General features: G+C 42.4%; 1 protein-coding gene across 6 annotated transcripts in view; it reads right to left on the bottom strand.

The window, feature by feature from the left end:
• The window catches only part of Elavl4 (ELAV like RNA binding protein 4), a 136,102-nt gene that overhangs the window by 40,187 nt on the left and 80,637 nt on the right, over positions 1-15,278 (bottom strand). For all 6 annotated transcript variants that reach the window (XM_026781933.1, XM_013348551.2, XM_013348553.2 and 3 more), the window contains exon 2: positions 7,141-7,381. In XM_026781933.1, the coding sequence (XP_026637734.1) occupies positions 7,141-7,381 (241 nt within the window). The remainder of the gene's footprint in view (positions 1-7,140; positions 7,382-15,278) is intronic.

Here is a 15,278-nt window from a genome sequence, read left to right on the forward strand (position 1 = left end):
CTGGGGGCTGATGGAGGACCTGTCCTGCCCCGCTCATTGTCCCTGGAGTAGCATGTCTTCTATTTTGGGACTTTCTCATAATTTAGAAAGGCTTTAAGACAGGGGAGAGAATGACATTTACGTGGTCGGAGAGAGTAAACACTAAGTAAATACTGTTGGCTGATTGAATATGTTTTACAAGTGTAAAAAGCCTTATTCAGATAGATGGCCTCTATCTAAATTTTATCTTTTCTCCAATCTAGAAATATCTTCCCCATCAAAGCTCAATTTCAGTACTGTAGAAGAAACCAAAACGGCAACTTGAAAGATTTTCAGTTCTCATGAGGCATAAAGACAGGCACAGAGTTCATCAGTTATGAGACTAAGGGAGCTGTAGAATGGGGGTGGCGCAGAATGGGGGCGGGGCAGGCTGAGAAAGAAATCACCACTACCATACCTACCAAAAGACAGGAAAAGGAATTTCCCTTACACATTTCGGAAGGCACTTTCTTCCTGCCCTGAATCTGATGAATTACATTTTTAGATAATGTGCGGAAATTTCAGTTTGACATTATCTTCCTGCTTAGTTCTTAGTTGCAATCATCCAGGCCATTGTACGGAGATGTGTGTGTGTGTGTGTGTGTGTGTGTGTGTGTGTGTGTGTGATGTGTGTGTGAGTGCTTGTGTGTGAGTGTGTTTGCGTTTGTATGTATTTGTGTATATGTGTTAGGAGAAAGAGAAGATGCTGGGTGAACAGGGAGCTGGTCTTATGAACCAAACAGTCAGCTAAAGCACGGAAATAGAAACTCCTTAAAATACCCAGGCCTGATTCACATCCTAGGTAAAAGCCATTGAGACATTTTCCGGGGATGAGAGGACATTTTCCTATCTAAGTTTGGAATCAGGGCAGAACTGTCAGATTTGGAGGGAGGATGAAGGGGAAGATAACCAGGAGGCAAAAGAAACCTTAGCTGGTCTGTAATCCTTACAACTGCCATTTTGTGGGGGAAAAACAAGGACAAGAACAACAGCAACAACTGTTGAGAGATGCCCGATGTGCTGGCACAGACCCAGCCTCGCGGCTCCACTCAACCGCCAAATTCTAATTAGAAACAATGGAAGGTCTCTGGTTGCCCTTGGTGGATGGGTAAGAGGCACAACAATTACATGGCTTGCTGTCCACACCTAATGTTCTGACAGTCTTGTTCTTCACAAGGCAGGCTCCTCTTCTAGTTTGCCATCCCTGTAGACTTCCAGATTTTCTCCACACCTAAAAATTTCCCATTAACTTCCTTCAGTAGTAGTCAACCCCTTTCCCAAGTCAACATGTCAACCTCTTTCATTCTTCTTGGTGGCACATGTGTAAGGTGACCGCAGGGAGGTGACACATGCAACAGCCGATGCAAATCAGCCCAATTTCCTTCTGAGTGCAGGAGACCTGGCACCCTGCATCTTTCCAAATCTGAGCAAAACATGCTGCCACGTGCTATTTCCTATACTCTTTCCCTCAGTGACAACCACCCTTCTCCTGCGCCTGGACAGGAAACTGCACGAAGATAAGCAATATCTTGGGATTTTCTTGGATATACCTAATTGTGCCTGGGCTTAATTACACAAAGGCAGCTTCCATCATAATGCAGTGCTTAGAAAATAAAAGGCCAACACAACCAAAGGCATTTCAAGAAGGGAGAAAATCAGAAGTTAAACTATGAAACAGCTTCATTGAATAAGTGGCCGTGAATTTGAATGGTGGGGGCAGATGGCAGGACATGGGGACATGATGTGATTGTATTATAATCTCAAAAGACCCTGTATATACCAACACGACTTGAGGTTTGAGTTTAGGTGGGCACTGGCTTGTTGAGTGAAACAGGGTTGGATCCGAGTCTTTGCTCCTGCACTTGGAGGGTGACTCAACTTACACAAGTTTTTCATTTACCCCCAACTTCAGATTTCATCTGCAAAAGAGGCTGAGGATCACACTAGGCTCTGACTCCTGGGTGCAGCTTGAGTGAGGCCTTGAAGGTGATTATTAGATGGTGGCAGCCCCGACATTCTTCAGGAGACGCCTGTGTACTCGTCCATGAGCTGCTACACCACCACTCTCAGAAAGAGCATTCGGGTGCATACGGCACACAAAAACTCAACAGCTATTCTTTGTCTTTGCTAGAGCCTATAGAAGATTAGTCTAATAAATTCATCTAAAGGCTGGTTTCCTTTTATAGGAGTACATTGGAAACTTTTTCAGAATATAGTTTTTAGTTTTTTCTGAACCTTATCTTGTTTATGTGGTCATCTTGGAGATGGTGTTCCTACAAATCCAGTTCCCTGGAAGCAGAGGTGAAAGAGAACAAGTCTGGAGCCTGACTCTCCTCTCCCTTCTATCTGCTAGCCCACACTGTAGCTGGGCTCTGCCCTGGAAACTCTGATACAGAAAGGCTCGCTACTGATGATTTCCATCCTCGTCTCACCTGCTGAGGGACACGCAGGCTGCCTAGGCCTTCACAGACCCCCAGACCTCTCATGTCACTGTATCAAAACAGAGTAGGTTCCCTTTTTAAGTTAGAGATGCAAATTTGGATGCGGAGACTCTGCCAGCAGAGAATTCATCTCAGTGCCCAGAGTGTTTCAAAGAGTTCTGTGAGCTTTTACCTACTTGTTCTGCTTTTGCCCCTGAATAATATTAACTCAAAGATGTATTATAAAGGGGGAAAAAAAAACCCATGAAGTGATGGGTTAAATTTGGCGTTGAGAAGTATTTTGACATACTTAAGTCCATCTGGCAATGCTGCTTCCTAGTAGACCACGGTTTCTGAAGAGCCACCTCCACTCAAGTTATACTTCCTTCGGCCAAAGCACCGAGGAGGAGAAGTTGCTTTTGTTCTGGCCTGAATGTCAGCTCTGCTTCTTTGCTTTTCTTTCCTTTGCCCAGAGCTGAACTCCATCTTTTTAACCTCTGCAAAGCCCCAGCTAGCACATCTGCTGTACTTAAGCGCAGAGTGTTTAGGGTCTGTCCGTACACCAGTCTAGACAGATCCAGTTTGTAGTCAGCTGTGTTCAGTTTGGACTGCCCTATTCTACTCCTGCAGAGCTCCGACTTGTCTGAAATGGACAGAACACTGTTCTTAAAAGCTATTCCCGGGCAGATACATGGAGAGGGCTATCAAGTAGAAATGGTGGTTTCTTTTCTTTTCTCTTTGGGATGAGGCAGCTCAAAGGTGTCTATTGCCTCATATGAACTTCTCCCTTCCTAGGTTTTGTTGTTATTGCAGCTTGGACGAGGGCTTTACATGGGCTAAGCACAGAGCTATAGCCCCAGCTTCCTCTAAGGACTTTGTTGTTTTTTCCCCCTCTTCATCATTCCTTTTGGGGTGGGGCAGTAACAAGATAGACCTTTCTAATGATAAACTTGGCATCCCAGCTGGGCTGGCATTAGACCACCTAATCCTGTCCTAGCCAAGCTGTATGTTTCTTCCCCTAAAAATGCCAATCATACAGAAATTTGGATTAAGTAAAGTAGAACAAAAGTCAAAGGCAATGAAACAAACAAACAAACAAACAAAAAAGCTAGGAATCTATATGAATTCTCAGAAGTCCACGAGAAATACATAATTTCTACCCAGGCTTGTTCTTCAATTGAACCCCGAGGGTCATGTGAGATTTCCCTTTCTCCCTAGCAGCAGGTAGATGGAGGGGAAAAAGCCAAGACTTGGCTTTCTGTGACATCATGTGTCTATGGCGATACCCAAAAACATGTCAGGTTGTATATTTTATCTCCTGGGTGCCCAGATAAAGTGTCTTTTCCTAATGCAAAATGAAAAATCCAATGTTTCTCAGAAGACATTACTTAGTAAGTTAGAAAGATGCCCAGAAACTCTGCAAGGGACTCTGAACTCTGGGACTCTCAGACAATGGGCCTGAACTTTGAAGAGAGATGCAGGTTGAATTATATCCCACGTGGATGACGAACACTGCTATCTATGCTTCCCTTTGTACACGGCGTCTTGTTTAGGGTCAGGGTGCACTAGGTAGGCTCTCCAGAGGGCATCCAGCAGCCTCTCCCTGAAAGAACACAGTGTTATTTTGGGTTATGGTCTTCACTCTGCATGGGCTCCAGAATAGGGGATTCCTGTGCTGCCTGGAGAAGTCACTTAGTCTGCCTTTAGTTTCCTTACCTAAGCAAATGGAAGATGTGGTCTGTGGTGATGACCACAGGTTTGCCCAGTGCTTAGCCAGTGCTCAGTGGTACCCCCAGTCACTCAAGTCTATGACCAAATTTCTTCTGTGCTTCCGTACATGGAGAAGTCAATAATGACCCACAGGCAGAAGTCCTTCAGCTAGTTAACGCCATCAACGGAGTCATTCTCTCTCAAGGGAGCTGAACTTCTCAGACCCCAGCCATCTTTCCTAGGGAGTAGCTTGGGGCTGGGAAATCTTAATCTTCAATTCTTATCTTTCTGTCGCCTCCCACCCCCTAATCCTCCCACTGGATATTTAGAACTTCTTGTAAACTTCACAGGATCAGGCTGCACTCAGATCTGTAGGAGGTGTTGGAGGAAAAGGGGGGACCGGGATGTTAGAAATCAGGGCAACAAAAATACCTATGATGTCATTCACCCTGACTTCTGGACTGGCTGCAGCCTTTGCACTTGTCTGGTGTGACACTTCACTCCTGCTGACCTGGGCTAGGACTGAAGCCCAAGGCGAGCCTCTGAAGTTCTTCGGCTCAGAGCGATTCTCAGCCTTCCCTTCCTACCTCCCACAGCCCCATCTCTCCCTCCTTCTCTGACTTTTAGCGTAGCCAATTAAACCTGAACAACGGGTGGATGGAGGAAATACGCTGCATCTATGGAATGGTACAGCAGGGACCGGTTTCACTGTTAATTTAAAATGCTAGAATTAATTAGGTAGTGTAAATGAAGAATTTAATAAGCACTCTTTACAACCATAAGTTCTACTTTTATTAAACACTGCTACCAAATGAGGGCAAATATCTCTGCTCTCTCTATATTTCCCAGCCTCATTCTCACAAGTTCTCTACAAATAAAATTTTTGCCTGAAATAAAAAATTACATAATTATAATTTATGCCCAAATTGTATTTCTGCCTTCAACCCATAAGCTTCATCTTTAAGCTCAGATGCTCCTGTATGTCTCTGCTTGTGCTGGAGAGGGTGCTAAACAAACCAGAGTTGACAATTTTGGTTTTGTATACCAAATTAAAGGCTGTCTTCGAAGCTGTCACTCCTATTCAAATCCACTCAGTGAACTACCAAATTAGCATTCTTTCAGTAAAGGAATCTGCTTGTTTAAACACGTGTCTTCAGAAAACAAGGAACAACACCATGAATCAGTACTTTAAAAAATCTCACTGCTGCTCTGAGGGAACCCTCCTGAAAAGGTGATTAATAATACCCATTCACCAGGATAGCCGGCAGAATCCCTATTTAGAATGTAAGGCAAAACCAAAAATACATCTTCTATATAGGAGTGGGAGGAAGAATCATATGGTTAACTGGTTTTAATTTGGTTTGAATTATCATCTCATTATGTAAAGATTATTCAAGGAATCTAAACATTGGCTTTATGAAAATACCGGCATTTAAAGGTTAGAAGATCGAAAAGCCTAAGATCTGTAAAGCCTGACCCCATTAGGAGGACTGGATATAAGATTTCTATCTGGACCATGTTCCGTTAAGGCTTCCTCTTCACAAATAGCTCCCTCCACTAACTGGAGCCTCCTATCCAACAGTCCTCTTACTAGGTGTGACGCAGCCAGTCTCTCATCTCATCCTTACAATACACTCTTAAGATAAGTATCATTTTCCAATTTTACAGCTAAATAAATTGTGTTGGGGGATTGTGTGACTTGCACTGTAATAAACAGCACTTATTTTTAGCTTTGTACTTAATTTATAAAGGGAGCACATTTCCAGGTGGATTAGAAGAAGAAAAGGACGGATTTGTTTGCATGAGCATGTATATGCTGTAGCATCTGACTTAAAACGGGGCCGATATCGCATCATGATCAAATCACAGGGCTCCGTTTTCATTTGTGCAAGCCAGTTGCTTGTCAGTTAAGCTGAAGGCCTCCAGGTTAATGTGATGCCTTCACGAGTGGAGGACTCCTCTAGCAGCTTCACTGGTCGCCCTCGTTATGCAACTCATTAATTTTTTTAAGGAAGAAATTCTCATTTCCAATAAGATGATAGGGAATTTTCTCCCCAAACAGGCATAGTATAATTGTCTGACAAACATTAAAATCCTGATTACTGAGGTTGTTTGGGGGGTAGGGGTATTGCTCTGTGTTTAAGCACAAGGTCAAGAAGAAAGCAATTAATTAAAGACCATCTTCAAAACGAACCAATGTATGAGATAAACTATTTCCCATACGTATCTTCACTAGGCATCGTCCTTCATCTGGGGAGTATTTACATTCTAGCATCGCCTGCTATCTTTGGGATTTGTTCTTCTCAGAGACAAAGAGCAATTCTGTCATCCTTCCACTTGGCCCCCTTCTAAAACATGTGTCATGACATATGGAAGAAAACTGGGCACATACAAACCAAATGTTTGAGGACAGAAGACAGGAATGAAAGCAGCGTAGAGTACAGGGTAGGAAAGACAGAAGGCAGAGCTCAGGACTAAAATGCAAACTAAGGAGGAGCTAGGGACATAGCTCAGTTGGTAGAGCACTTGTCCAGTATGCTTGAAGCCCTTATTTCTAGCACCCATAAAACGAGGCATGGCAGTACATGCCTGTAATCCCTGCAGTCAGAAAGCAGAGGCATCTTCAGCTATCCAGCCAGTTCTGGATAGTCTTAAAAAAAAGAAAAAGAAGAGTAGTGGCAGCTGATCAAAAATAAATGAGTATACAATCAAAGGACCAGTCCATATAAAGGGGAAACACACTTGAAAATCTTCATCTGTTTCCTAGTTCAGATAGTCTGCAAGGGGGCTTTTGTGGTTCACATGTGTGTACATGGTATGAGTTTGTGGCATGTATACATGCAATCATTGCATGGGATATGTGATGTAGGCATTCAGATGCACTGTTACACACACATACACACACACACACACACACACACACACACACACACACACACACACACACACACTGTGTGTTGTAAATCCCCAGCCTTAATGTTGAAGAGCATACCTGTAATTTTGTCTCGCACGAGTTTGCAGGATTCTATTTCACCAATGCTCCCAAAGAGACTCCTGAATTCCTCTTGGGTCATATTCTGGGGTAAATAGTTGACGATGAGGTTGGTTTTGCTGTCATCTGTGGCTGCGCCTGTCTGCATGGGAGAAGGACAGTTTCTGTTGTTGCTGGAGGGTCCATTGCTTGTATTGGATGTCGGTCCATTTGACACCTGAGGCTCCATGGTGCTAATTATCTAAATAAAAAAAATATTTTGAAATCTCAGAAGACACAAAGTCTGTTTTAGATTTTATTTTATTTGCTGAAAAGAAAGGGAACAAGATGAGGCAAGATGGAGCAAAGAGACTGGGTTGTGAACACAGCTGATTCAGAAGCATGTTTTTAACCAGGATGTTAAGCTCCTCTTGCTATTTTTAGGCCAGCCCCTAGATTTTGAACACAGACTAGAATGCAGTGGGAACTCTCCCATTATTTTGTTAATGAAAAGCTAATTCCTGTTTTCATTACACAATCACTCTCAGAAATGTATACTTAAGCCATACCAAATTATAATTAAAACGTAAAGTAATAATCATGATTAAAATTATAGTTCCATTAAAGCTGAAAAAGCTAAATATAGAGGACTAAATTCATAAGATCAAATACAGTACCTGTTTATTAACTATCTCATAAAATAAAATGACATTAAATTAAATGGGGCTGTTCCATATGTGAAGGTCTTAGATTTGCACTGATGCTTTAAACACTGATCAAACTTCCGATTCATGAGTGCATTCTGGGAAGATGCAAAATCATCTAATTAAAAAAAAATCCAGCCATTCTGTTACTGTCCCCCCCCCCAACACACTCTAATAAAACAAACAAAAACACAAACAAGAACTTTTTTTTTTCTAGGCCTTCACCTTTGGATCTGGCATAGTCTTTAGCTCTTACATATTACTCCAAGAGGACTTTCTCTTAATATAAATACTTATTTAAATATCTAATTAAACATATTTGAACTGTCCCAGGAAGCATGCAAGGAAAATAATAATAATAAAATCATTGATTCCTTATCCTTAGGAACTTTCAGTAGGCTACAGGCATTTAATTATCCCTGCTTCCTGGAAAAGGGGATTCAGAGAAAGGGCACAGGAGAAGATGCAACAGTGAGATCAAGCACAGAAAGGTGGGACTTGAAGATACCCTGCACAGGCTGATAGAACTGGAAAATCATCAAACCACAGAGCCAGAAGGTAGCTAACGTTCCAGGGAGTAAGTTAGAAAAGTGGGGTAGACTCTGGGTCTGCACCCTGGTTTTCTGGCCCCATCTAGAGACCACCCATATCCCCCTTGTAGTTCCTGTCTTGGCTTCTCTCACTGGACTGTGACCCAGGGTGTATAAGCCAAATAAACCCTTTCTTCCTGCCTTTGCTTATGGTTTTATCACAACAATAGGAACCTAACTAAACCACTGTCCATCATGATATTGCTTCTATCACATTTGAAATTCATCAACTACTGGGGATGAAAATTTCAGCTCTGTGATGTCTGACAAAGGGGACACAAAGTCACTTACTTGCCTTGAGACATGATAGGAAGGGAGAAGACATTTATACAGCAGCTGAATATTGGTAAAAACAAGTCCCTGAAACTTACCAGTGTCATGCTGCCTGTCCCACCTGACTGGACTTCTCACAAGAGGGAAAGGGTTCATATCCTAATATGTTCTATATCTCAGTACTTAGGAAAACCAGTATAGCTAACCCCTGAGAACCAGTTCCTTCAGTGATATTACTGTTTGCGTGCCCAGAGGATATTTTTCTTTGGCAAAAATTGTCATTGAATATAACAAAAATGTCATAAATGTATAAATTTTAAGGCTACAACTCAAGAGTGTTTATTAAGTGAACAGACCTGGACAATTTCCTCTAGGTCGTAAGATGGAAGATGACTAGGATGGCAGAAATCCTCTTGCCCTGCCCCTCATTGTTTAAATAAGAATAACTACTATTATAACTTCCAATCCATAGATTCAGTATACTCCCTTTCAAACTTCATATACAAAATAATACCACATGTATTCTTTTGTGGTTTATCACACATCTAAAGTGTTTTCTGTGTTGTTACACATAGCCATAGGCATTCTTCTTCACCGCCACAGATAATTCCATTGTATGTAACTAACATGTCTTATTTATCTGCTGCTTCTACTTTGGATTTAGCATAAGTATTGCTGTCATGTCTTTTGGCATATCTACACACATTTCTAGGATTCCAATTTTGGGGTCGTAAGGGATATGTATGATAAGCCTTAATGGATACTGCCATTGGGTTTTCAAAGTGCTTACCCAAACTTAACATTCTTGCCTGCAGAGAATGAACAATTTGGCTGTTCCACATTCTTCTCAATATTTGGTGACTTTTTATAAAGTTCTGTTTTTATTCATTTTATCAGCTAAAGCAGAGTGGTGTAGTAAAATAATATTTTTTCTTTCTTTTTAATGTTCTTTTGAGACAGTGTTGCTATGAGCATTTTTGTTACATTTTTTTTTGTATCTACATACATATATGTATCTCAGACTAACCTTCAGTTCAGGATTTTTTTGGCCTCAGCCTCCCAAATGCAGAGATTAAAGGCATAAGTCATGTGATGCCTGGCTAGCATTTTTTAATAACTATATACATACATACATATCTATCTATCTATCTATCTATCTATCTATCTATCTATCTATCTATCTATCTATCTATCTATCGTGTGTGTATTTATCCATGCATGTGTGAGCTTACCATGACATACATGTGGGGTCAGAGGATAACTTGCAGGAGTTGGTTCTCTCCTTCTACTGTGTGGCTTCCTGGGATTAAATTCAGGCTTTCAAGCTTGGGAAGAAGTGCTTTTACCCGGTGAGTCACCTTATCCACACAGGAATGTAATTTTGAGTCAAGTTGCCTTAAAATTCTAGTTCAAACAAGCACTAGTCATGTGACCTTGGGTGGGTTGTGCACTAGCCGTGTGACCTTGGGTGGGTTACGCACTAGCCAGTGATCTCAGGTGGGTCACCCCAATGCTTTGAGCCCCACAGCCTTTCTGCTGAGCTAGAAAGACGGCCAGCAGGCTCCGCCACCTTTAGGATGAGAGTTCTTATCTATGGGGTGTCTGGAACACAAAGTGCCTAGAGGCATCCTAACTATTTTTTCTCTCCATCTCCAGCACAGGTGACTGTCATTTTACTTCCTCTTTTGATGGTTACACATGGGAAACGAAACCAGAAGAAAACCGTGGAGTCTTGAGAGGAGCCAAAGAAAAGCAGCTCAGGGAAAATGCAGACTGTCTAAGGTTCTTTACCTACGTCATATAAGTAACTTAGGTGTCTCTACTTCTCACACCACCAGAACTTTCTTCTTGGCCTCAGGTCAACTGTAGGGTACCAGAAAGCTGATACAGGCCACAAAGAGGAAGTGACAGGCTTCTGAGAAGAATTTTAGATGAGTCTGTCCTCAAGACTGGTAAAAAGTATACCTGGAAAGCTTAGTCAGCTGCTTTACCCTTGAGCCTAGGCCCAGGAGAAGAGTAAGGGTTGCTGGGGAGTGTGCTACGGAAATGAAGTTACAAGGGCATTAGCAGAACCCCTGGCTGGGAGGCAGGTCTCCCCTGGTGCAACCCTTGGACTGTGTGGGCCTGTGCAGAGCCTCCATTTTCTGTGTCGTCCCACTCCTTCTCATGTCAGGTGTCCCAGATAACCCACATAGCCAACACTGCCAACTAGGTAATGAACCTGAAAATTAGAATTTATGCATTTTAGGAGGACTCTTTGACAGAACCTCAAAGCTACCCAGCTTCTGAATTTTGTTTTAACCATACCTCACATTTCAACTACTCTCTCCAAATCTGCTACACAATCTGCGACACCCCTCTCTTGCTAATGACCTTTCTCACATTATCCTCCTTTATAGCTCCAGCAAAGACATCAAGAAGACAGCCTGGGTCACGGCAGCTTTTCTGGTGCTGATGGTGGAATATATAGAATGTATGCCACACTGAAGCATGCTCAGAGACATCTAGCAGGCTCATCTTTCATTTGCTGGATGCTCATCTCATAGACGGACATGTGGTGAAAGCACTGGTCCACGCCAGCCTCTTACAGGTAAAACTGTTCCAGAGAGCCCCAGGCAGTGCCAAGTCTACACGGAGTAACTCAGCTCCACCTTCAGCGTCTAGATCTCCTTACATCCTATGTGGGCTTCCTAATTTACACCAATTCCCAGAGTGGAGCCCTATCACATATTAGACAACCCCAACTGAACCCTAACATTTGAAAAAGTGCCATGAAATGCGGCGTTCACCACTGAGCTACTTCCACAGACAGCAGCTATAAATTAGGTCAAGTTATTCTTGGTAGCGGTGGCTCTCTCTTTTCTCTGCAACCACATGCTAAACAGTTATTCTTGTGTATCCGGAAGAACTGGTGAAAATGCGCGGGCACACACACACACACCACACTCACACACTCACACACACACACACACACACACACACACACACACACACACACACACACACACACACACAGCGTTTTCAGTAAGACTGTAGTCTAAAAGCTGAGAAAACTTTGGAATTGTGTTGTGTAGATCATGTCAAGAGACCCCTCACTGGTGTTAATGTTCATTCCAGAATGCATCACAGGATTAAAAAAAAAACAACTAGGAATTTAAAATGTCAGCATTAAATCTGGCTTCTGAATGAATGAAGATTTTGAAAACATTACCTGAAAATAAGAGAAGTCACTAAGGGATAAAGATGTTGAAAACGTGGATATGAAGCTGCAGCATGTTAAGGTTACTAAAGGGAGGACACCTGTGTTCTCTACTTTGGGAAATGGACCAGAGGTAACAAAAACACATTTGGTGGGGAGCCCATCCTCAAACAAGCACAGAAGCTGGCTAGGCAAAATCAGAACACCTGCTTCCTCAGGAAAACATCGATGACATTCTCGCAGTACCCTCTTTTCATTGCAAATAAATATACCATTTACTCGACACACACACACGTACTTCAGTGAAACATTCTGTGCGGGTGGGTCTCACAGCCAACTTTGCAGCTGACCGGACTCCAAACCCCTAGCTTGCCCTCCTTCCCTCTTCTGAATGGCAATTAAGAACAGAATTTGCTGTCAGCATCCAGGATAGAGCTTCGAGGAGGTTCAGTTGACTTCCAACTCTAATGGTTGCACAAAGCACGGCATTAAATCTTTTATGTTCCCTTGATATATTTTAAGAAACATTATACAGGCAGAAAATTTCAGGGATAAACTATTAGAGCGGTGCACAATAACGTAGGCACTCAAATCCTGCCATTGGAAATGTCGACGGTTTGAATGACTAATTACTTCCACTCGACACCTTCCTCGCCCCTCCCATCACTCTTCTGCAAATATATATATATATATATAACACAAGCAAGAGGGAAGGCTGCAGACACGCAGCTACCAGTTCATCGCCAGGTTGTTTATCTCTGCAGGGAAGGTGAGAAACAGACTCACAAGCCTTTCTGGAAGCACTCCCATGCTTGGTGCTGGTGGGCAAGGCGGATAGCTTCTCTGCCCTTCGTGCTGCCCCCATTGCTGCCTCGCAGAATATTTAATCCACCTATAGCTCTACTTCCCCAACATAGCAGATCATTCGCACATAAAAAAGGTTTATTTCTGTTATGGTTAGATCTGGATATGTTGGATGGACAGCGATGGAGGCCTGATGTGCTAGGCTCTGAGGTAGGGCCTGAAAATATACACCTACAGAGAAGGAGCCATGGTCAGAGAACATCAGTGACCACAAGTCCAGTGCCATAATTTCAATGATGAGGAGGCTGAACCAGATGAGGGAAATGACTGGCTCAAGGTTACTACTTAAAGGGGATTGGATCACCAGGACAGCACAATTGTTTACTCTTTAAAAAAAAAAAGACCTATCTGTCTGTCTAATCTATCTATCTATCTATCTATCTATCTATCTATCTATCTATCTATCTATCTATCTATCTATCTATCTATCTATCTATCTATCGTTTTGTCTGCATGTATGCTACACACTAGAAGAGAGAACCAGATCTCATTAACGATGGTTGTAAGTTACCATGTGGGTGCTGGGAATTGAGCTTAGGTCCTCTGGAAGAGCAGCCAGTGCTCTTAACTTCTGAGCCATATCTCCAGTCCCTCATTTACTCTTTTGACAACACAGGAATAGCCATTCAAAGGAAGACTTGCTTCTCTTTTCTGTGGTGCTGAGGGGGGCATATTCTAGCAGTGCACATGAACAGAGAACCAGAAGCAGACCTGACTCCAGGCTTTTCTGGGTCTGGCAATCTACTGCTCACAAGGAACAGGGACCTGGACTCTACAGTCCACAGAACAGAGATCATAATCCTTGCTTATTGTAGTATCTACATCCTACATACAGAACAAGGCTTGATAGTAAGTAGGTTGTTAATAAAAGACTTGGATGAATAAATGAACATCCTCATGTATCCAATAGCTCCCTGGATCCCTGCAAAACACAGCCACCTGTGTTAAATATCATCTCCATTTTATACACATAAAGAGGACAGAACAATCTGTCACTTAGGAAGCATCTATTATATACCAGGCATACCTTTGGATATTATTTCAAATGCAGATTTAAAAAATTCCCTTGCAGTAAAATGGGTATAGCAAGAAATCTATCACTCAGTTATTTTGAGTGTATAATTCATTTGTATCAGGTAGATTCACATTGGACCACCACAGTCCACCTTCAGAGTTCTTTTTTCTCTGAAAATCTGAAACTGTGTCCATTAAACAGTCACTCCGCATTCCCCATTGTCTAGGCCGTGAAAACCACTATTCTTAGAAACTGCAATTCTACTTTTTAATCTCCACCTCAAATTCATTCAGGCAGAGGATTAAACCTTTGGCTGGCATGGATGTAGCAGACACCTGTTGGATGTCATAGCCTTTCCTCCCTAGAATGCCAATTTATTGCTGCTAGACTGAAAACTCCCAAATGAAGTCTTCCTATTTAACCTTCTGACAATTTCCCAGTCCCTCGGTGTAGCAAAAGCACGCTTTTCTCTTTCTCAAAATTTTTTTATTACATTTAATACTGTATGCGTGTGTGTGTGTGTGTGTGGGGGGGGGGTTGGTAACAAGATGCCTTTACTCATTGATCCATCTTGCCAGCCCAAGGCTTTTCTCTTAACTTCCTGATCATCTTAGAAACCGGTCCTACTTCCTCCATTTACTGCCCTACTCCTCATACCAAGAGTGAGAACAGTTAGTTAAGAAAACTGGGATTAAGAACATCCAGGTCCTCACCAGGTTTCCCTCTACACCCTTGCTCCAGCCACATTTAATAAGGGAGAGAGTAGAGCCTGGCGACCCCTGACATCCTTTGATTTTACTGGCATGAAAATGGTACCTGCTCTCAATGAACTGTCATACAGGTAATCCCTGTACAAGTATTATTAATGAAAGACATCAGTATTATTAGATGGACAGGAAGAAGGACAAAAACCAAGACCCAGGAAACAGGCTTGGCAGTCAGACCTGTAGCTACAAATATTCTCCATTCTGCTGGTCCTCTGGACCAGTTTCTCTCCACCCACTGGGTCCAGCTCACTAGCTCCTGCAGCCACTTATGAAATAACCATCCTGTGGCTTAATATTAATTACATACTCTTTGGCCTACTAGCTCAGGCTTCTTATTAACTAACCTTTACATCTTAAATTAACCCATTTCTATTATTTTAGATTTTACTACGAGGCTCGTGGTTTGTTACCTGTTTTTCCTTGGGCAGCAACATGGTGTCTCTCCGACTCTGCCTTCTTTCCTCCTCTATTTCTGCTTGGAAGACCCACTTGCTATATTCTGCCCTGCCATAGGCCAAATGAGCTTCTTTATTAACCAATGATAATAAAACATATTCACAGCATACAGAGGGGAATCCCACATCATAGACCAGAAAAGCTTAGAGTAGCAATGCAATCCCAGGGCAGAATGCCTTCTTCTCTACCAAGTCATGCTTTTCATATATTTTCTTGCTTTTAGAACTAATTCACTTATTGGCCAAACAAATGTTTGTGGCTGAAGGGCTCAAACATCAAAGAGAAAGCATA

The sequence above is a fragment of the Microtus ochrogaster genome, chromosome 10 (assembly GCF_000317375.1).
Source record: "Microtus ochrogaster isolate Prairie Vole_2 chromosome 10, MicOch1.0, whole genome shotgun sequence".
Classification (NCBI taxonomy): domain Eukaryota; kingdom Metazoa; phylum Chordata; class Mammalia; order Rodentia; family Cricetidae; genus Microtus; species Microtus ochrogaster.